The 22,772-nt window shown below is 37.1% G+C and overlaps 1 protein-coding gene across 1 annotated transcript in view; it reads left to right on the top strand.

Moving 5' to 3' along the window:
- The first annotated feature begins 11,060 nt into the window (after positions 1 to 11,060).
- Positions 11,061 to 22,772, top strand: part of LOC113074179 (fibrinogen C domain-containing protein 1-like) — a 50,324-nt gene continuing 38,612 nt past the window's right edge. Inside the window, exons 1-2 of the mRNA XM_026246934.1 lie at positions 11,061 to 11,408; positions 11,616 to 11,698. Coding sequence (XP_026102719.1) covers positions 11,627 to 11,698 — 72 coding nt within the window. The 5' untranslated portion in view covers positions 11,061 to 11,408; positions 11,616 to 11,626. The remainder of the gene's footprint in view (positions 11,409 to 11,615; positions 11,699 to 22,772) is intronic.

Below are 22,772 nucleotides of genomic sequence, written 5' to 3'. Positions count from 1 at the left end.
AGTCATTGTGAAAGAGTGTGTTCAATGTACAGGCAAAAGAAGCATGTCTATATGTACATATAATAAGCAGGATGCAGAATTTAGAGTTGTAGTAGGAAAGGGCTTGACCCTGAGCATGAATCAGAAGTTTGATAGTCTTCCGTTTCCTATTGTGACGTTTATTTGAGCCATACGTCTTTTTGAATGGGTAAGAAAGTAGGGCAGGTATATATTTAATATTTTTCATTAGATATTAAACATTCAAAATAATGATGTGGACAGATAAATCATTTATAATAAACACTGCAAAATATCATAAAAATAAAAACTGAGAATTTGATCTTGTGTACAATTAAGATGCTTTTCACACTTTTAAAGTGATGTGACATACAGTAAAGTATGGTGAACCATACTCAGTATTCATGCTCTGCATTTAACCCATCCAAAGTGAACACGCACACGCACACACACGCACACACGCGCACACACACACGGAGCAGTGGGCAGCCATTTATGCTGTATTGCCGGCCCAAAACCCAAACCCACAACCCTAGGGTTAGGAGTCAAACTCTCTTTCCATTAGGCCACAACTTCCCCTTTTTAACAAAATGAATTTGTCCTTTAAGAATGTCCAACACAGTTTAGAAATGCATCAGAAATGCATCAGAGGAGAAATTTTGAAGTTTCATTTCGACTTCAATATCCTTTTCCATCATATCTCAAACAGTGTATTGTGTTTTAATAACATCCTGTGGTGGAAATATTTAAAATATTTTTGGAATGAAATTGCCAATTGTTTTGAAATTGCTTTGTATTGCTAAGGTTTCATAATTTCATAGACAGCTCTTTATATTTCATAAGCACAAACAATTAAAGATATACTTTCAAATACTTTCAAACTTTTGCAATATTTTCAGACCATCATTTGACAAAAATGGCACAATAAATCTAAGTAATATTTACCTTGAAAATATTATACTAAATTATTATTATTATATTATATATTAAAACTATTATATAAAAGTATATTATATTAATAATATATATAAAATTTATATTTTATGTAGGCTTATGTATATTATAATGTAGTATTATACCATATCAGTTTATTTAAAACAAGCAATAAATATAGAGCAGCTCTATCATGTTTGTAATAACTCGTTATGTGTTCTGCAGGAAAAAAAAAAGTTTATTCAATATTCAATCTGTGGAAGGTGCAACTCGATTGGATTGACCAGCATTAAACATGTGGTTGAGTTATTTTTATTCATTTATTTTACATGCAATAATCATGTGTTTTAAGGGTAATTTATTTATTTATTTATTTTTTAATCCAAGGGGTATGTGTCTGCTCCTGGAAGACATTTTTTCAAAGAGAAGGTTTAAAGAGCCAGTAAGATGAAAATTCTAAGCTTCCTATCACTGTTTATAAGTCCTATACATTAGGTTTAAAACCATCCAAGGTTAAAAAACATTGTCATTTTGTCAAAATATCATTTTAAAATTACCTCAATTCTCAGAGATCCCCAAACGGTTCGCACGAAGCATACATTCGGTAGCATACTGTTTTTTGATTGGTCAACTAACATAACCAGTTTGGATTGGTTGTTCCGCACACACCTCCACGGTAAACTATGCGTTAGCATCTGTTTGGGGTGAATTATGTCTTATTCCTCTCATCGCGAAGCAAACAGTAAAATAAAAAACTTGAACAGTCTCGCTGCTTTTTCCTCTGTGTGGGTGTATTCAAGCCGTGCACTTCAGTTTGAATCTGAATAGCGCGTTCAGCGCGGGGGCGTGGTCACATTAGATATAATGAAGGGAGACATGAAAAACAGACATCGCGTTGTTTTCATATGGATTACTTTATCACAGAATATTTGTTTTCGGCAGCACTTGTTTAGTTTTAAAGTAGCTTTAATGTCAAGCTTTCTATAGATATCTCTCTCATGTCTCTTCGTTGAGTATTCACGGAGTTACACTTCAGTTTAATGACGTGTTTGTACATGACGATCAGCGCAGACAGGCTGCAGACAGCACACATACTGATAAGACGCTCGGGAGAAAACAGACACATAACTTCATAATCATACTTCGCGTTGTGATCCGGAGATGCTCGTTGTTCTAAATAAAGTTGGTAATGAACCATCTTTTATGGCCAAACGCTTTGAAAATCCCGCTGTCCTCACCGAGATTAGAAAAGCAGTCATCGGTGAAATGTTGTGAACACAACAAAAGGGATTTGTTGTACTGCTCTGGTATTGTGGTGAAAATGAATTTTAGCCACTGGTTCTTCTGATCTTCATTCTTTGGCAGTGAAAATAAAACAAATGGTCTCCTCCACATGATGCTCTCATACTAAACAGAGCGTCTGTGTGTGGGGTGGGGCAGGTCAGAGTTCGTTTCTCTCAAGACGGTAGGCGGAGATTATTATGCAAAGTGTTCTAGTGACGTACATAGAGATGGGCAAAAGATTTGAAATCTATAACGACTCGTTTCAGCGATTCAGAGTCAACTCCTTACTTTAGAAGCCAATAACTTTATAAATCGTGTACTATTTGGTTTAATTATTTGCACATTTTTTACACAGATGGACAGCTACATCATACACTGTAATACAGGTCATTTTTGATTTCCCATCTGTTTGGCTCTTTAAATGACGGGAAACTGCCAAATGCAACAAATCCACCTACCATCACCCAGCTTTCTGATTGCTCCCCTCACCATGAGCAATTAATCCAAATCTCCTCTTTTTCACACTCTGCAACAGTTGCAGTTATCTGCAACAGCCTCCCTAATGCAATATTACAGTTTTCATCTGCCTATTTGTCTTTGCACATTTGCAATTTGCTCTTTTATTTATACAGTAAAAATTCTTTCAAAAAATCTGGAGACTGGCACTTTTCTCAGTGTCAGAAGTGCATAATTTTAAATGGCTAATGGTTCATTAATAGATCATGATTTAGCTCGGATAACTGCTGTAGGAAGCACTCTAAAAGATTTATTATACTCATTGGTGGAGTAGATATCCTCTAAGTAATCCAGTGGCTCTGTTCTAAAACCACCCATGTCTATCCTGTAATTCTCTCTTTATTATCTCTTCTCTACCTGTATATCTCTCTCCATTGCTCCTTAAACCTCTCTCGTTCCCTAGCAGATAAACGTAAGGACATGACAGATGGGCATTTTCACAATTTGGCTGTTTTCTGAACCTCCTACCTGAAGCCGAAACGCTGAACCATTATATTCCCAGGTGGCAGCACAACAGACTGGCGGTGCAGGACTGTCTGTTGCTTTTGTCACTCTACCATCGCCTAATGTGCTAAATAAGTGAACATTGTATGTCCCCTGGACACGAAACAATGTTGACTCTAATGACAAAAAGTATGATTTGGCCTGCCACAACTTAAGTCTATTACTTCCATTTCCTAAACAACCATTCATCCGCCCAATTTACACCCGGCATTAACTTTTATCAATTAGTGGAAAGAATTAAATACAGGAAACACACTGTGATCTGAGTTTACATTCATTTGTTGGGCGTCCTAAAGGAAATTGACTTTGTATTAAGTTTAAAGAATGATATTAGTGGAGCTGAGATTCCTTGTTTCACCTTGACCTCAGTGGTTTATTCATTTCACGAGAGGACATGTGAAGATAAATCTGTGTTAAGCCAGATGACATGATAGGCCATTATTGTCGTCCACTCTGAGGTTATAATTTACTACAGAAACATGCATCCTCATATTTACTGCTATTCAGAGTAAAATAACCTTGCAGTAACTGTTATGTATTGGAAGGTTAAAGACGTGGATCAAAGCAAAATGGCAAGTAATTGGCCATTACGCTGTCAACATCTGACGTTTAGACTGCAGAGGAGCGACTCGAGTGAGAACAGAACACTGTAGCTTGCATTTGTAATAGAAGGCTTAAAAGGAGAGAGAACTGTGAGCTAGATCGACAGATAGATGGAGGGTGAAAGAAGAGGAGAGAAAAATAGAAAGACGGAGAACTCCGATGACAGCAGCAAGTGGTCTGATGAATGTGAGGTAAATGGACAGGTAGACAAACAACTTATCAACAAAGCGGCTGGTCTGTTGACTGACTGCATGATTGATTGTGGGTTTTTTGAGCTAGTTTCTTGAGTTTCCCCTTTATTCCTTTGCCAGCTCTGATTTTTACCCAAACCCCTTGAGGACTTGTGATAAATTAAAACTAATTTGGTTATTTGTGAAGAAGGAGCTCATTTTCAGTCTGCCTTTGGCGCTGAAAAAATAAATTTGGCCTTAAGTAAGTTTGCTCTTTTGATTAATTTTAATCGTGTTTTTCATTTTACTAAATAATAACAAGCAGTTTTATCTGTTTTTTAGGTTATCTGTGTTTACAGTTCAGGTTAAGGCAAATCTGTTCTCTCTGCAACTATATTTTAAACACCCCCAACAGCTATTTCCAGCCGTGCAAGTACAGCTACTGTCTACTTCAGTGAAGAAAACCAGAATCACTGTGACTGTTTGTCAAGATTGTGTTTCAAATCAGGTAAATCCATCTCGAATGTGTCTTGGAGGATCATAAACTGATCAGTCACAACATTAAAACCACTGACAGGTGAATAACACTGATTTTATTGTAACAATAGAACCTTTCAAGGGGTGTGATACACCAGGCAATTGAACAAGTAAGCAGAACAAGTTCTGAGTGACTTTGACAAGGTCTAAGGGTACATTTACACAACAGTGATGTGGTAAAAACAGAAAAAAAAAAAAATATTTTGCATTTATTCAACGTTTTGCATACAGACTACAATGTGCAATGTTCTGCTGGGAAACCTTGGCTCCAGGCATTCATGTAGATTTTACTTTGACATCTACCATGTGCCTACAGATTGTTGCAGACCAGAATCAGCCCTTCATAGCAATGGTGTTCCCTGATGACAGTGGCTTCTTTTAGCAGGATTATGCACACTGAAAAAATTGTTCAGGAATGGGTTGAGGAACATGACTAGGTTCCCTATACAATACGAGGCAGGTGGTTTTAATGTTTTAGCTGATCAGTGTATGTATAAAATGAAGATACATACATTTTGTCCAGCCACTTACCTTAAAAAAAAACAGAGCTATATTTTAGTGAGCCTAAGAACAACAAAAACTGTTTTTCAGCCATTTTCAAGCTGTCAGGGAGATGCATCTTGTTGTAGACTAGATTACCAAGCTGCTGTTGGTGCCTTCACTTTTTTGAGCATCTTATTCAGAGTCTTTTTATTTGCAGAAGGCTTCTTTTTGACAGAGGGCAACTCTTGGTTGCTCGTGCTTCCAGCTCTGCCAACTCGATGGTTTGACAAGCACACTTATAAAGGAGCCAGAATGAGCTGGTTACTGTTCCTTGTGCCTGCACTGCACACATTGCTGGCTGAATGGATGTTTGATATGCTATGTTTTTGACATTTGAAGCTCTAAATCTATGACATGTAGCACATGCTAAAAATGTCAGAATTACTATTAGTGTAGCTCCTGAGGCTGGATGATTATAATACAGGATTATAATACATGTTACTATGAAAATATTACAGGACAGTTCATGGCATGTTTTAGCTGTTTGCAGTTTTGTTGGACTGAATATTCATTAGCATGAAACTGAAAATCTTTTTTTTTTTTTTGAAAGCTCATGGGTACCTATTGAAAGATTATTTGTTTTTAATTAACTTTGATTGAATGTATTTGGAATCAACTGTACTCTGTTCACAATAGTGTGAAACAACTGGCCCATATAATCAGCCTCTTAGGTCAACATCAGGTCAGTGTATGGGCTCTCCATGGGAGAGATCCTTTCAAGTCATCAAAAGATTACACTATCATTGTCTCTCCATGGGGTGTTATTGTATTGTTTGAAGCACATTTGTTAACAGGTATAAAGGTCTGTTCTCACAGACAGTACTTTGGGTTAAGACTGTTTGAAGCATGAAATGCTAACATCACTGCTGAAGAACTGCTACACTGCTACCTTCAATAAATTCTTCTCCCCACAAGAACTTTGGTCAAGCTTACTTATTTTATGTATTAGAGAAATCTAATACATTGGCGAGCCACCCAAACTACTGCTCAGTCAAATACAGCAAAATCTAACAATTTACTTATACTTACTGTAGCTGCAGTGCAAATGAAGGACAAACAGAGTTTTCTGCAATGTTCTGAACACCTCCTGGCATAGTTTTCACAGTACAAAGCGCAGCATGTTTACCTGCTGACAGATTAGTTGCTCTCATTTTTTTAAACTATCTGAAATGGATTTCCCAAACAAACCTCCCCGTTAAGGACATGACATGAAGTTGCATTTTGTTGGCTTGTCTGTTAACTTGCTACTGGTAAGACCATAATATGACTCCATTCTTAATACATATTAAAAGCACTGTGGTACATGATAGTATATTATGGTAATGCAGTTCAGTTTAACATTTTCAGCAAGGCCCTAAAATGGATGTTATAAATTCAGTTATATTTTGTTTTGATTGATTTGAATCGATGTTGATAATTTGGTCCAGACAGATTGGATTTCTTCACATGGGTCTCAACAACTTTACATAAAACAAGCTTTTTCCGGTGAATTATGACCACCCAGTGTTTAAGTATGATCATACCTGTATAATTTCATACACTCTAAAAAACGCTGGGTTGTTTTTTTCAACCCAACTGCTGGGTTGAGGCCGTTGGATAGGACTTTGGGATGTTTTAACCCAAGTTTGGGTTGAAAATAACTCTTTTTTTTAACCCAGCGGGGGTGGGTTGAGGACGCGGACGTGAAGGAGAGCACGCACGTCACGTCAAAATCGTACGTCTCCCGTGCGAGCAGCCGCCATTTTCTCAGCGTGATAGAAGCGAGAAGCGAGTGAAAGACAATGGTAAGTAACGTTAAATATTCAAAATGTAAAGTTATCTTTTATTGTTTACCCGGTTGTATGAAAGGCGGAAGGTTTTATGAAAGGCGGAAACAAAGGAGCTTAACGTTATATATATATAAAAAAACGGACGCGGTTTTCGCCTCGGACACGGAGGTCTTAACTGCCTCATGTAACGTTATTGAACGGAGGATGTACTTTTAATATAACGTCTGTGAATGTATTTTGTCATATTTACATAAGATTTTACATTATCTGTTCTCTTTGAGGCGTTAACAGACGGTTATGGGCACGGTTACGCTCATGTGAATTTGTCTTTTTTTTTCGCGGTTAAACTGAATGTATGTTTGTCTCCTAAAGGAAACGGCATTGTGTAGTAAAGACTAGCATAATTATTTAGAGGCTGTTGAAGTGGTAACTGTTAAAAGTATGTTTTACATGTAATATTTCAGACTTGTCAAGCTTGTGTCTTCATTGTCCTCGCGCTGAGAGTTAAAGACACAGAAGCTGTTTGTGTGAGGAGTCACAGACCTGTGTGAGGATGAGGAGGGGACAGACGGGTTAAGGAGAGTAAACTTCAGAATAACATCAAGTTATCTTTATTTTTACTAAGACTAAAATAATGTTGTTGTTGTTTTTTTAGATGTTGCAATCCAGAGACAAGATAACTTCATTCTTTTGAGACTGATGTAAGTTAAATTATTATTACTTTTTTTTTTTTTAGAAAATTAATGTTTCTGTTGTGTCCTGCCTGTTAACTTCACATTTTGATGCAAAAACAATGTGATTTTATATATGTATGTATGTATATGTTAATATTTTATTGAAACCATTGATGCCCCTTCTTTGCAGAACTCAAACTAACTGGAGTTAAGGACACAGAAGTCTGCTTGTGTGAGGAGGAGGTTTTCTCAGCTTCTTCTGAAGAGAGGGAAAGATCGTTTAAGGCAAGTAAACTTCATATTTCATGTTATCAGTTGTTGTTTTTTTACTAAGAGTAAAATAATGTTTGTTTTTTGTTTTTGTAGATGTTAAAAGCAAGAGACATGGGAGAGCATCATTCCTTTGAGATTTTATGTAAGTTATTTTTAGAAAATAAATTTTTCTGTCGTCTCCTGCCAGTTTACTTCACATTTTGATGCAACAACAGTGTGATTACGTGCTCATTTCATTAAGACCATTGATGTCTGTGTTTTTTATTGCAGAACTCAAACCAACTTTGGAGTTGTCTGATTTGGAGAGTCATTATTCTTGGTCTTCGCTCTTAGAGGTAAAGTTCACACAAAAAATCGTTTACTTGCCCTCAAGTCATTCCAAACCTATAAGACTTTTGTCTGTCTTTACAACATAAATTAATATATTTTTAGTTTTCTCATAATATTTGTTAATCCATTTATAGTTTAGATAATCAGTATTTTCAAGCTTCATAAATATAGAGTTATTGTAGAAGTAAATTCTGATATTTATATATGAATACATCTTAAATTATATGATAGCAAACATGTATGTTCAAAATAAAATGCTGGTCTCCCGGACCAGCAATGGAGGACACAAAAAGAGAATATTAAATATATTCATACGTTTTCCAAAAAATGAGCAGATTTTGTATGAGTCTGGAAAAACATGGGGAGAGTAAATTATGAACCTTTTAATTATTTGGTGAACTAACGGTTTGAAGAGCAGCCCTCCATGTACATGAATATTGTGAGGTATGTGAATGTCATGTCTGTTTTAATGTTTCAGTAAAGAAGCTTTCTGAAAGCAATATTTATTCAAACAATATTGCATGTCCTCACACTAGTGCTGCCATTATAGCATTCTGAAGCGCTGTGGTGGACTGAGACATTAAACAACCGCACAAAGTGTTGAAACTTTAAAACCGATTATTTACCTATCCTTACGGATGTGAATACACCTCTACCTGAAAATGGATAGTTTAATTAAATGTTAAATTTTTTCAAATGTGTTTCTCTTAGGCCACTGATGAAGAACAGGCGGTGACTGGGATGAATCCTGGTCAGAGAGGAGAATCTTCTTTCCCCTAAACTGATGCAGCGGTGGTTTTAAAGGAGGACGCTGCCCTGGATGATGTAGAAGATGTCACATGCTGTGCTGATGGGGTTTCTTCATGATTACATCAGTTATGCTAAAGAGATCATGAAAATTGACCGTGATGCATGATCTGTATTCATGGACTATGAAACAAACTGTAAGTGTATAATTTGTTAAAAAAAAAAGTTAAATGCTTTTTCTGTGTTGTTTAGTTTACACTCTGTCATTCATACACCTGCTCACATTCTTTCACACACACACACACACACACGCACACACACACACACACACACACATGCGTCTGTTAAATGTTATAATATCAAAGTTAATGTGATTTATTTGTGTACTGTCATGCCAGAATAGTTGGAAAAAAACCTAACTAATTGTAAATTTATTGTATGTGTTTTCGTATATTTTTATACAATATATACAATTGAACAAAGTCCAATTTGATCTTAAGTTATATTCATTAAATGTTCAATGCTTTGTTTATGAACTCTGTAGCTGTTAATGCCATCCTTTTCTGCATTTCTTCTAACATGTTACTTTTTGACTTTTCTCTTGTTTTTAATAAATATTTTCCTTTTGGTAATTATTATTTGTGTGTAAAAGTGATATTTAAAATGAATAACATTTGTAGGTTTAATGCCTAGCTCAATTTGGGTTAATTTTAACGTAGAAATGCATTGTTTCCCCACATGGCTGCACTCTGCGAGTTTATTTTCTGCCAGCAGGAGGCGCTAAGAGCGGGAGAGGTAGGTTTCTCCGGTAACGGCTGCAGAGCGGTGCAGAGCTCACAAACGCTGCCTTATCAAGCACATGCGAAATGATATCGAACATTTTCTAAATACAGTAGTTTTCCTTCTGAAATACAGTGATAAAGAAACACCCGCTCTGTTTTTTTAAACCCTGCAATATAGTCATTTTAAACCATAAAAAAGGCAACCCAGCAGGCTGGGTTAAATATGATAACCCAACTGGTTGGGTTAAAACAACCCAGCGCTGGGTTCGTCCCTTTTTGACCCAGCGCTGGGTTGTCAAAATAACCCAAATTGGGTTGTTTTCAACCCAGCAGTTTTTAGAGTGTATGCATTCTGCGTTATGCTAGGCTATCTGACAATGTACATTTTCTGTTAAATGGGTATTCACGACAGTACCATGACGCCTGTGTGTGTTGCTGCTCACGGAGCTGGCATTCTGATGTAGAAAACTGAGCTTGTTTATAAGCAGAGGAATGCACACGCATGTGTACTGTCATCAACACGCGTCAAAGACTGTCACAGAAGAGAAGAAATTGTCATATAAAGTCGTTATTTTTGTTTTCTCTGCACACAAAAAGTATTTTCGTAGCTTCATATAATTATTGTTGAGTTGAGTTGAGCCACTGATGTGACATGGACTGTTTCAACAGTGTCCTTACCTCCTTTCTGGGGCTTGAATGTGGTAGTTGCATTTCTGTTTATGCAGGATCAGAAAGTTGGATTTCATCAAAAATATCTTAATTTGTGTTCCGAAGATGAACAAAGGTCTTACTGGTTTGGAACAAGTAATTAAACTAAATTTTCATTTTGGGGTTAACTATCCCTTAAAATGTAAAAATAAATTTCCAAATTCAAAATGTTATTAATAATTGTGTTTATTATAAGTGTCTAAATCAAGGTTAAATAAAGCATGCTCATAATACATGCTGTAATTTACTTATTGTGAACAATACTAAAACTAATGTAAGGTAGCCTACATTTCCTGGCTAGAATGACTGACTATTTATTTATTGCACATTTTAATAGTATTCATTTATTAATTCATTCATTTGAATTCATGTTATTAGCCTTTATGATTTGTATTTTGTTGATTAAATGGACGTTTGTTATCATATGCCTATTAAGAAACGTTAAGTAGCCTACGTTTTATTTGTAACTTTTCTGATATTCGCTTCATCAAAAAAAATCCTCGACAGGCTCCAAACGCTCTTTTCAGTCAGCTCACACATCGGTTCTCGGCTCAATGTAATTCGGACATGTTCGCTTTACGCTTGAATGAGTCAGAGAGTTGTTCACTCGTGACCGAATCGTTCAGTCCAATGCGGTGAGCAAACAGTTCAGACCGGATCGAACGATTCATTGAAAAGATCCGACCCAAAAGAACGATTCGCTCACGGATCGGACATCGGGCAGAATTCAGGAGCTCCACCACAAGCGTGTCCTTACGCCACAGGAATGAAGCAAATCAAACGGACGCGTAGCACACAGTTATTCTGCATAACTTAATGGTTCATTATCTAAATCCACGTCTTTTTTTTCGTTTCTCATAGACTCAACAGGGAAAGTTTTATATCTGTGGAGGAATACCTGCCAACGAACAGAACGCATCATCCGCACACAGTCACACCTTCTCCTCAGTATTTGAGTGCGTTGAGGAGATCGGATTTGCCTTCGGACTGCATTTTCTTATTTGTTCATTTTTTGGGGTGAGGGACAACTCCCTTAAAGTACGTATATTTTTCTTTTACAAAATGAGTGTGGATCTCTAGTTCTGTGCCCCGGTTTTCTGTAGTTTTGCGCGGATCATCTTGAAGTAGTTTTAGTTCCCGTAGACTGTTGTGTTGTCTCCCTTTTCTCTTTCTTGGATGCTGGATTTTAAGACTGACAGTCCCGTTCTCTCCTCATGCTCATGAAAACAACTCTCGGATGTTAAGGATTCCAGAGAATGGTAAATGATCGATGGAAAATCATGAACAGTGTTTCAGAACTCGAGGATGGACAGCAGCATAAATCGCAGGTATGTTGCACGCGCGTCATGCAGGGAGCGACTAGACCTGTGTCGATGCGTTCGTGATGCTCGGGCACTTCAGAAACTATAGATTTGACCATATGCAGGTCTCATTGCGTGTTAGTCAGCAAACATAAATGTTGCTCGGAACTGAATATTTTGAAACACATGCAGCTATTAACAAATCACGTCATGCTTTCAGACCTTGAAGATTAGGCTAAACTATTTGTTTAAACAAATATTATTTGATTCATTTATAGTACATTTTAGTATTTACTTTATATAAGAAAGTGCTGTCTAGAAAGAGATTTAAGGGGTCTGATATTATACATGGTTTGTACACACACACACACACGCACACACACACACACACACACACACACACACACACACACACTACATACACATATACATTTGTAAATGTCATTCAAAAAGACAGAAACTAGACCATAATAACTGCACATATATCCAGAAAATAATCATACTATTTAAATATTGAAAAAAGGGTCTGCATTGCATACTATTTGTCAGAACCAGTACAATTTAGTGACAACAGATAAAATGTACAAAATTGTTGAATTTAAAGGAACATTTGCTACGTACTACCTACTAAGGATCACTAAAAATTAGAAACCATTAAATTCTTTGGTAAATTTTGCAACAAACAGACGTAAATGAGGATGCAGATAATGTGACAATACCAAAATATCGACAGATTCATTGTCTTAGTATAAGTTTAGTGCTAGTAAATAATAAGCCCCTTTAGTTCTGGAGTATTCAGATTGATATAGTTCCAGTGTCATATGATACATCTCTCTGTGCCCTTCTGCACACGAGGGAATACATTTGTTTCTATTATGCAGCTCACACAGAACTACAGGATTAAGCCTAGCCCTTGCATGTATGAGCGACTGCATGCTTGACAGAAAATTTCACTCATGAATGCTGGAAGTTCATGCATTCACAGCAGAGAGAGCACATCACAGATCTGACGGTGGAGCTCAGCACGCTGAAGGGTGTTGCATCTTTGCTTTCTTTATCTCGCACTGTCTATTTCAAAGCTGGTTTGAAAAAAATCTATATCTTGCCACTGCCTGCATTTCACAGCCACTGTAATCTCTGCTGCGAGCATTTAGTGGGGAATGTACATAACACCCTGTTTATAGCAATCCTGATTATAGCGGTTTAAGGATGGGATCACGGCTGTAACAGCTGTTTATTACTGCTATAATCCTCACGTGGCATCCTCTAACCTTCTCTCAGTGGGAGTGTAAAGTGTGCATAATACAATGCCCTTTCAGGAATATGTCAAGCCCCGCTTTTGAAGCGTCGACATCAACATGAGCCGCTTGTTCTAATGGCACTTCTTTATTTACCCGTCTTGTGTAACCGAGTCATTTTAACATGCAGCACAACTGAAGTGTCGTGCCAGTTTATCAAAATGTCTGGGCTTGTTTGCTTTGTGCTGCATAAGTTATTTTAGGGGGTTGTTAATTAATCAATGGAATTCGTCTGCCATCCATTTCTGACTGATGTTTATTAATAAAATATTCACTTGGGAGAGAGAGAGAGAGAGAGAGAGAGAGAGAGAGAGAGAGCGAGAGGAGGGGCTGGAATCTCATGGGACGAATAAAATTGTTCACCTGCTGTGCTGGAGCATTCAGACTTAGATGGACATGATTTGTAATTCCTCTTGCTGTTCTTTGTGCCTTGATTTTTACAGTGAATATAAAAGGTGAAGTCTCTGGTCTGTTGTGTAGTGGTTAAAAATAGGCTTACGGGTTCTGGGAGACAGACGTACAGGTAAAAGAAGGATTTGCATTTTTTAGCATCAGCAAAATGATGGATGGTGTGAGTGTGTTATAAAATGGCCAAAGGAGTCACAGTAAGCTATTTTAGGTTGCAGGTAGTAACATTATTGTATGGTATCATCAGATGGACTCATTAGCTCCTTGTTCCTGGGGATTTTTCATTGTCGGCCCACCCGTGATATTCTTTAAGGTTTACTCCTGCAGACACACACGGTCACACTCTGGAGCAAAACAGCTGCAGTGATTTTTAAAACGAAAAATCCTGCTGTTATTTACTGACCTTCATGGCTTTCCAAAGTCGTATGACTTTCTTTCATCTGTGGAACGCAAAAAAAAAAGATGCTTGGAAGCCATTTTGTATGCAATTAAAGTGAATGGTCACCAAAAGGACCTTAAAAATAGCCCACACAAATCCTGCACTACGAACTGCAGGGATGTTCACACCAAGAAGGACATGTTTTAGTAAACACTCTGATTCCATGAGAATAGGTTCACTATTGAAAGTAAAGGATCATTTATTGTCATCTATGGTTCCACGACGAACCATTGAGGAACATTTACATTGTACAAAGTTTCTTCAGATGATTAAAATGTTCTTCATGTTTTGAAAATAATGAAGGTGGGGAGGGGTGAGGTCATGGTTAGAACTCTTGGTTGAGTGCATCAGACAAGACCACGGTGAAGAAGAAGAAGTGTTGCTGGAGAGTTAGTGCATTAGAGAAAATGGAGAAGAGGAAGTAATGTCAAGTTTTCGCCATGTCCATCCATATCTGTGTGTGCAAAGTTTCTGCGCGATCATCTTGTTCTGAATCCAGCTCAAATTGATATGGCAATATTGATGCCATCCTTACAGTAACTATACCGGAGCAAACAGAACTGGCTGCCTTGGCAAGGGGCGGGGCAGTACTGAAACACCGTCTATGATGTATGCCAATCACAACGACCTAGGAAAGCTAACCAATCACAACATATTTAGTTTTTCGGAAGGCGGGCTTTCATCAAACCCAGAACTAATCGAGTCATTTGTGCCATTTTTCGAACCACAAAGCATGAGAGCATGTTCTAGTACACCCCAAAACAAAATCAATTTGTAAAAGAGCATAATATAGGACCCCTTTAATATATGTGTTCATTGGTGTAGATGCTAATATAATTAACGTTCTTGGTGTGAGCGAGCCTCAAGTCTTCTGAATCTCAAATCTCATTCTCTTTTTTTGCAAAATTTCCTTGGTTTTCCTGTGTCTTTTTACCTAATTGTGACATGCCAAATTTGGATGCTTGAGTGCGGATTATAGAGAATTGGTTCTATGTCTTCTGACTTGGAATATAGTGCACAGTTTGTATAGATTTTAGTTTTTATGATGCATTGTGAATTTGTATGTTGCCATCTTGTCATTTCTGGAGCTTGACAGACCCTGCTCACCGTTCACTGTCATTGTATAGGAAAGAATAGTGTGAACATCCAGCCAAACATTTCCTTTTCTTCTCATTCGATTTTGGAACGTCATGAAGGTGAGTAAAGAATGACAGAATATCTGTTCTTGAGTGAACTGTTGGATTTTTAAGCTCCTACTGTATTTTTAACCCTGGAAACTGCAGTCTATAACATCTGTGACTGGTTCTTCACGTAACTGATTTGCTTGTGTTTTTTTTTTACTTAAAGGAATTTTACAATAAAGGGCTGGAGGGATTGAAATTTCGGAAAGCTGTAAGAAACATTTGCCATCCTGTAGAGTCGGGAAAATGAGTATTGGCCATTATAACTTGCAGACTTCATCTCAGCACAGGATGATAGCAGCCACCTGAAGTTAAATAGAGCTTTATCAATTCATTTCCCTCTAAAATGTGTCAAGCCGCTTAAGTTGTAGTAGCTATTAGGATTTGCAAAGTGAACAGACTTGCTGACAGCCTGGGTAGCTTTTCATCAGGATGAAGTGTAGATACTTTATCTTTAGAGTTAATCTTTGGAGAATCTGTGAAGTCGTGCCCAGCCGTGGTCTGCTTTCTGTCCAGCAATTCCCCATTGGCACACACAGCGATCCAATGCAGCCAAACAAAGACAATGTGAGAGATGTTTACCAATTGTGTGCTGGACACAATGGGGATGGAAAGTCCAAACATGTGGGCTGAAATTCATTTCTTCAGGATGCTTGTCAAACACGGCACTGCCAATTAAACACTCCTCCAAAAACCTGGAAGCCTGCTGTTCTGTAATGAAAGCTGTAACTGCATGACTGAACATAGCCATTATGTGTGTACAGGATAAAACACTGGATACCTAGAGTGTCCCCTAGCTTAATAAGTATGCTGCGATTAGTCTAAAACATTTCCTGTTTCATTATTTCCTGATGCTCATGTGCTTTTTCAGCCATATTAATGACAAAACCCTGCTTATTCTCTTCTCAAAGCCGTTTATTTCCCCTAACAATATTACTTATGCTATTTAATGTTTTATCCAGAAAATAATGGGTTTATATCAACTGTGGCTCGAATTAAAAAATAAAATCTGTTAAAACCCCTCCACGTTCATTCTTTGTCTTGTTTCGGTGTTCATTGTGGCCGGAAATGCTATCAGAATTTCAACCCTATCCTTTCAGCCATACCTTGTTTCTCGTCAATCTTTCCTGTCTGCGTAATAAAGTCTTCTGGCCTTGGTTGTAGCACACTGACAGTGGATGAATGTGAAAGCTATAAAGTCCCTGCGGATATATGGTTTTCCCTTCTCTGCTGTTATCTGTGCTGGATATCCATCACAAGATTGTGGGGCTATTTGAGGGTGTATGAATTCTGATATATGGAGTCCCACAGGCAAGGGTCTCGCTCTAAGAGTAGTTGTATAATTATAGGCCATCAATGGCTCTCCTAGATGGCGTCTGTATATCAACCTGTCATGGATTGTTTTTTCAGTGTGATGGAGCGAATGTTATTTGGTTTAACCCCTGACATCACTCAGATCCCCGACGTGTCTCTTCTTTCTCACCTTCAACAATGAGGAATTATTTTTTAGATGAGGTATAAGAATAAACAATCTAATTTTCGCTGGGTCAGATCTGTTGACATTTTGCAAAAGCCGCCTTTATTTAATTCAGGACTATAGACACACCTTTTGGTATTTATCTTGTGTTTGACATTTCTTCTCCACTTTTGAGATTACGCCCATCTTTGGTCAACCTGAATGAAACCGAAGACGGTGTGCTAAAATAGCTTTAAGAAACATGTGCACTCTGTTAACTAATTTGAATTCATTAAGCAGTTATACCACTTTGACACAGTATATTTAGATGCAAAAACATGCATCTTGTCAATTCTCCCAGTGGAAAAGTGCACCATGAATTGTGTTCAGCACGTGCAAGGGAGAGAAGAATAAGGTTTTATTACAATTTCAAATTGGCACTTTTACTCGCAGCACAATAGAACTCTCACCAGAGCAATGAACATAGACAGTGATGTTGCTTGACCAGTTGTGCTCAAGAGTCAGCAGTTTTCACAGCTTTTATTTTTGGTGGTTTGCTCTATTTTTATTGACACAGGCAGTAGAGAGGCGACAGGGAATTAGTGGGTACAGGAGCAGGAGGGAGACCTGGATCTGCCACAAGAACCACAGCTCAACTAGTCTAGAGCATGTATGTGTGCTGCTAGGCCATGGCATTTTTATATATATACAGTACAGACCAAAAGTTTTGACACACCTTCTCATTCAAAGAGCTTTCTTTATTTTCATGACTATGAAAATTATAGATTCACACTGCAGGCATCAAGGGCTATTTGACCAAGAAGGAGAGTGATGGGGTGCTGCGCCAGATGACCTGGCCTCCACAGTCACCGGACCTGAACCCAATCCAGATGGTTTAGGGGTGAGCTGGACCGCAGACGGAAGGCAAAAGGACCAACAAGTGCTAAGCATCTCTCGGGGAACTCCTTCAAGACTGTTGAAGACCATTTCAGGTGACTACCTCTTGAAGCTCATCAAGAGAATGCCAAGAGTGTGCAAAGCAGTAATCAAAGCTAAAGGTGGCTACTTTAAAGAACCTAGAATATGACATATTTTCAGTACTGTACTGTACTGTGTGTATATATATATATATATATATGAACAAATGGAGTGGCATTTGCTGTATTATAATGGACAGGGGAGTGTGAAAATTATAGCCACAAAGCCTATTAGTCCAATGTATTAGAGGAAAGATAATCACATAAAGCAAGTGCTTAAGGCGGTCAGTTTTTTGTTTGTTGCCGGTGGAATAAAAGCTGATTTTGAATGTGGTGGATTGTGTTATTAGAAGACATAATCTCCTGTTGGAGCCAATTGGGGTGGAAAGATTATGATCAAGGTGGATTGAATCTGGCAGTATGAGGTATTTGTACGTGACAGTGTTTGGCAGAGATGTGTCCAATGTATGGGAAGGTCAGAGCATGCATTTTGTGCTGCTGTTGGTATTGCCCCTTGAGTGGCCTTCACTCATGCACTTTTGTGTAGCAATAACTTCCTCTGGTGCAGTGATAAAATGGCATGCTCGTTTGCTCATACTGCATGCTGTCTGCAAGGGATTCACAGAATGGATAAGTAATCTGTTGTCTTTATCAGTATGTTTCAAACAATTAATTGGAGACCTTTAGTGTTGAGCTTCCTTACACAACCACCAGTTTCTCCGTGGTGTTTTTCTATCTGTCCGTCCGTCCATCCCCTTTCACACTGCACATCAGACCCAGAAAATTGCCGGAACATTGCCGGGTCGCCTTCTTTGTGAAAGCAAACACGCCCCGGGATTGATCCCGGGTCAGGGACCTAGTAACATTCCAGGTTCAGTCCCGGAAAGAGCACTGTGTGAACAAAAGCCAGAACTAATTCCCTAAATGGTGTGTCATAGTGATGACTCTTATACCAGGTGTTTCGAAGGCAGATCAACGTTCACGACAAATAAAAAATGTTTGCAAACTGTAATAAAGCAAAGATCAGTTAGTTCCTCACTTTCCCCACTGAAGCTGAGATCGTTGACCGTTGATCACTGACAGTGTGAAAGTGCAAAATCTAGCGACCTGGGAACAATTGCCGGGACACATTAGCTGTGTATTTTCCGGAATCGCAGTGTGCACATTATTTTTTTTCAATAAACTTTTGTATATTGTAATGATACAATACTTGTATCATTTCATGAGATTGAATCCATATTGACTACTTTTTTTCTTTTTCTTTTTTACCACAGCCTCACTTGTCTCATCTTACAAACCATTACTGCTAATCCTGCTGTTGCTGTTCAGATTTCTGTTCATGTTTCTTAAAAGGCCTCTGTGCCATTGACACTTGGGGCGAAGTTGTGGCAGACAGTTCTGTTGATGTATTCAGCCAGTGGTGAAACTAGTTTTCTTGCTATCATCAGCAAATGAAATGATCCTGACACTATGGCTTGCAGTCGTAAGTGAAATGTTGAGAGCATCTTGAGGATGATTTGTTGGTCTGTGAGCTAATGAAGTTATATTGGCCATTATCACAACTGGTGGTCTGCTTCTATCAGGAAATCAGTGTGCATTGGCTTTTCAGCTGATTTCTGTACAAACTCTAATATAACTGTCACTTTCAGAAATTCAGTAGTATGCAGGACAAGGAGATTTACTTTCTGCCAGTCAGTTGGTGTGATTTACAAACTGGATGTTGTTTTAGGCGCTCTGGGGGAAGGGCAGTTAATGTGAGAGATCACCAGATATTTTAAGACTAAGTGCAAGTAATGGTTTAAGACAGAATACCTTGGCTTTTCTGATCTCCATCGCTGCCATGGCCATTTTGAAGATGAGTGGTTTTAAAAATGAGAAATGGGGATTAAGCACATCTGAAACAGGACTCAGCTGTTCTGAGCTCTGTTGAATCCTGGAAGCCTTGTGCATTTTTATCCATGCCCATATATTTTCCTCCCCAGATTGTCTGATCTGTAAAGTCATAACTACAGTAGACCTAGGGCTACACTACGTGGCAATATATAATCTTGAAATATTAATCTTGAATATATAATATTGAAAAATAATAATAAATTTTCGGTTGCACTTTATTTTACAGTACGTGTACTTACATGTACTTATAGTGTACTTACAGTGTATTTATCTAAGAAAGTTCTGGTAATACAAGGAAACTACATGCGGTAGGGTTAGGTTTAGGGGTAGGTTCCGGGTTAGTACCTAGTTATTACATGGTTATTGTAATTACTATAATAAGTACATAGTATGTACACGAGGAACAGGACTGTAAAATAAAGTGCTACCAAATTTTCTTACCTTCAAGATGTTCCAAACCTGTATGAGTTTCTTTCTTCTGTGGGAAGTAAAAGATACATATATATATATATATATATATATATATATATATATATATATATATATATATATATATATATATTTTTTTTTTTTTTTTTGGAAGAATGTTGGTAACCAAACTGTTGATGGTTATTTACTGACCATCATTCCATTGTATTAATAAATGTTGTGGGAGTTGTGTTTTGTTGCCAACATTATTCAGAATTTCTTTTGTGTTCAGAAGAACAGCATGAGGGTCCGTAAAAACCTTTCATCTCTCTAAGGATGATTGTGAATATTGCGATATAGTTAATGTGCATTTTTAGCTTTTAAGTTTCCTAAAGATTGTGTCTTAACTTTTGAATTAAAGACGCATCATCACTTAAAATATGATCAGAAGCATTTTCATAAATATAAAAATATATGTAGGCATATGTTATTTTTAGTATCAAATTAATTTTGGTATTTTAATATATTAATATATTTGTAATATTTTTAAATATGATATTTGTTGCTAAATTATTAAATATAATTTATGTTGATTTATTGAAAAATAGTGTGGAAAAATTATTTTGCTTGACCAGATGTGGAAAAATGATCATTATTGTTGTTTTTATTATTTGTGTATGTGTTTCAGTTGCATTTTGAATCTAATTGTCCTATCCTTGTCCTCGTTTCTTCTCATTTTGGTTCTCTGTATTAGAGAATTGTGCAAATCTGATCTTTCATTCTGTTTCTCTGGTTGCTGACCAGCATATGTGATTTTATTGTGTGGAGAAAAACGATTGATACACTGTTTTATGTATCATGTGCTGAGGCCAACATATGTTTTTTGACTGCTCTGTGGTTAGTAGTTTCACACCAGTGATCTAGTGTTTTTTCGACATCAAACAAAACTTTTTTTTTATGGTAGCCAAGCAACAGCACACCAATCATTTAATCATTCTTTCTCAAAATGAACTGAAGAAGAGATTTTCTACAGATACAACAGTGATGCATGTTGATGATAGGGTCTATTTGGAAAACTGGGGCTTTGCTGAAAGCTCCTTTTAGCTTGAAGCCATATAGAGAGGACGCTAATGGACATTCTGCTCTGTATAATGTCTCATAGAGCTTTATATCTAAGGCATTGCTTATTACGACATCCAGTTCTGCTGCATGCTTTCATGCTTTCATGCTTTCTGTCAACCGCCCACTGACTGCCACGATAGATTTTCTGTAGTGTCACATTCAGATTTTAGATTCAAAACTTCCCAAACCTTTGCTGTCGATAGTTGTCAGTGAACAAGACATTATAGAAATCCACCTCATCTATTATTGCCTCTTTTAAATGTAAAACTAAAACCTGGCCAACCAACTTTACAGTGGCCACGGTCATATTGGAATGTGACACCTAGCAACATATCCACAACCTTCTTCATTTGACTGAACAGAAGGAAAAATAATCAGACTAATGTCGCCCCAACATCACATCTCACTGAAACATGGTACTGGCAGAATATTTTGCCATATTTAATTATTTCTGCAAGCAGACTTTGTTGTAGAGCACATGGAGGACCTTGAATTCCCCATGTAGGCTCTGTTGGTAGACATATATGATATTTGTATAATGTATATGCTCTATATAAGCAGTTAAGTAGCATAAAGTAAAAAAATAAAAATAATAAATTAATAAAAACTCAGATATTTTTGAGTTTGAAAGATACATTTTTTTGATGATTAGAGAGTTCAGAAGAACATAATTTATTAGAAATAGAAAAGTAACAAAAAACTCAGTAGTGTCACTTTTGATCAATTAAATGTGTCCTTAATGAATAAAATAATTAATTTGATTAAAAATGACTGACTTCACACTTTTGCATGGTAGTGTATATGTTTACATATAATTACAAATGTTACATTTAACTTTTTTTTCTTTTTTAATATTTATTTTTCATATAATTTTTAATATTTTTGTACATTTTCTGTACGTATTACAGAGTAGTACATTGCAGTCCTATACAGAAAAAAAAACATCTGTGAGAAGAGTAGGTCTGTTAGGATTGAAATCCCCTCCTTTTTTGCATATTATAAAAGGTAATAATAGTTTTTAAAAAATTATGTTATTAATAGAAGTACTACATTTTGGAGGTCTGGTGAAATGCTGCTAATACTTTAAATGTTGACAAACTCAGAGTTATCAAGAGCTATTGAGAGTATTGAAAAACAGTTTTACTGTTCAGTCATTCTTATTAAATCATCACCTTTTTCTTCTGATTAGCATAGAGACTCCTTTATCCAAATCAACCACTGGATCATGCCAACTTTCCTCTTGGGAAATTATGGCTTATAAATTCAGAAATCTTAACTGTAGCATGCCATGTGTTAAGATTTCATGCTTCTTTAGCTTTTTCACTTCCTGAATGAGACAGTATGTGCTTTATAATTAATCCTTTGTATACAAATTATGCATTAATTGTGTAATTGATTTCCATGTAGGTGTTTTATCATTTGCAACTCTCAGTGTGGTGGCTTTAGGAAAGGAAAGGATTGCTTTGATTGAAAAAATGTCACCTGATCCGTTGGTTGCATCCAAAATAGCAGGATCAATCTGAAAACATTTTTTTTTTTTTGCAGTTGGAGACATGTTATATAAAACGTAATCTTGGCAAACAGTTTGAGAGATCTCGGGTCTTCATTCAAGTAGGTAGGAGTAGTTCTCATGTCTGCTTGGTATTGCATTGCTTTTTCTCTCAACATCTAGTGTCATCATTGAAAATTGTTGTGGAATCATTCCGTTTTGCTTTCCTAGGCAACCACGAAGCCTTTTCAGTAAACCGTTTTTTGACCATTAATAGGATTTTAAATGGCCCACTTGTGAAACGACTGGTCCGGTTGTGTATATGAGGCTTAGCACAATGCAAACAGAGAAAAGTGTCAGTTTATGAAAATTGTACAAGTGGAACTGCTTTGTGACTCTGTAAATGGTCAACAACGAATAGAACATTGAA

The sequence above is a fragment of the Carassius auratus genome, unplaced genomic scaffold, assembly GCF_003368295.1.
Source record: "Carassius auratus strain Wakin unplaced genomic scaffold, ASM336829v1 scaf_tig00013781, whole genome shotgun sequence".
Classification (NCBI taxonomy): domain Eukaryota; kingdom Metazoa; phylum Chordata; class Actinopteri; order Cypriniformes; family Cyprinidae; genus Carassius; species Carassius auratus.
The sequence above is the reverse complement of the archived record's forward strand: the minus strand, read 5'-3'. Positions and strand labels throughout refer to the sequence as shown.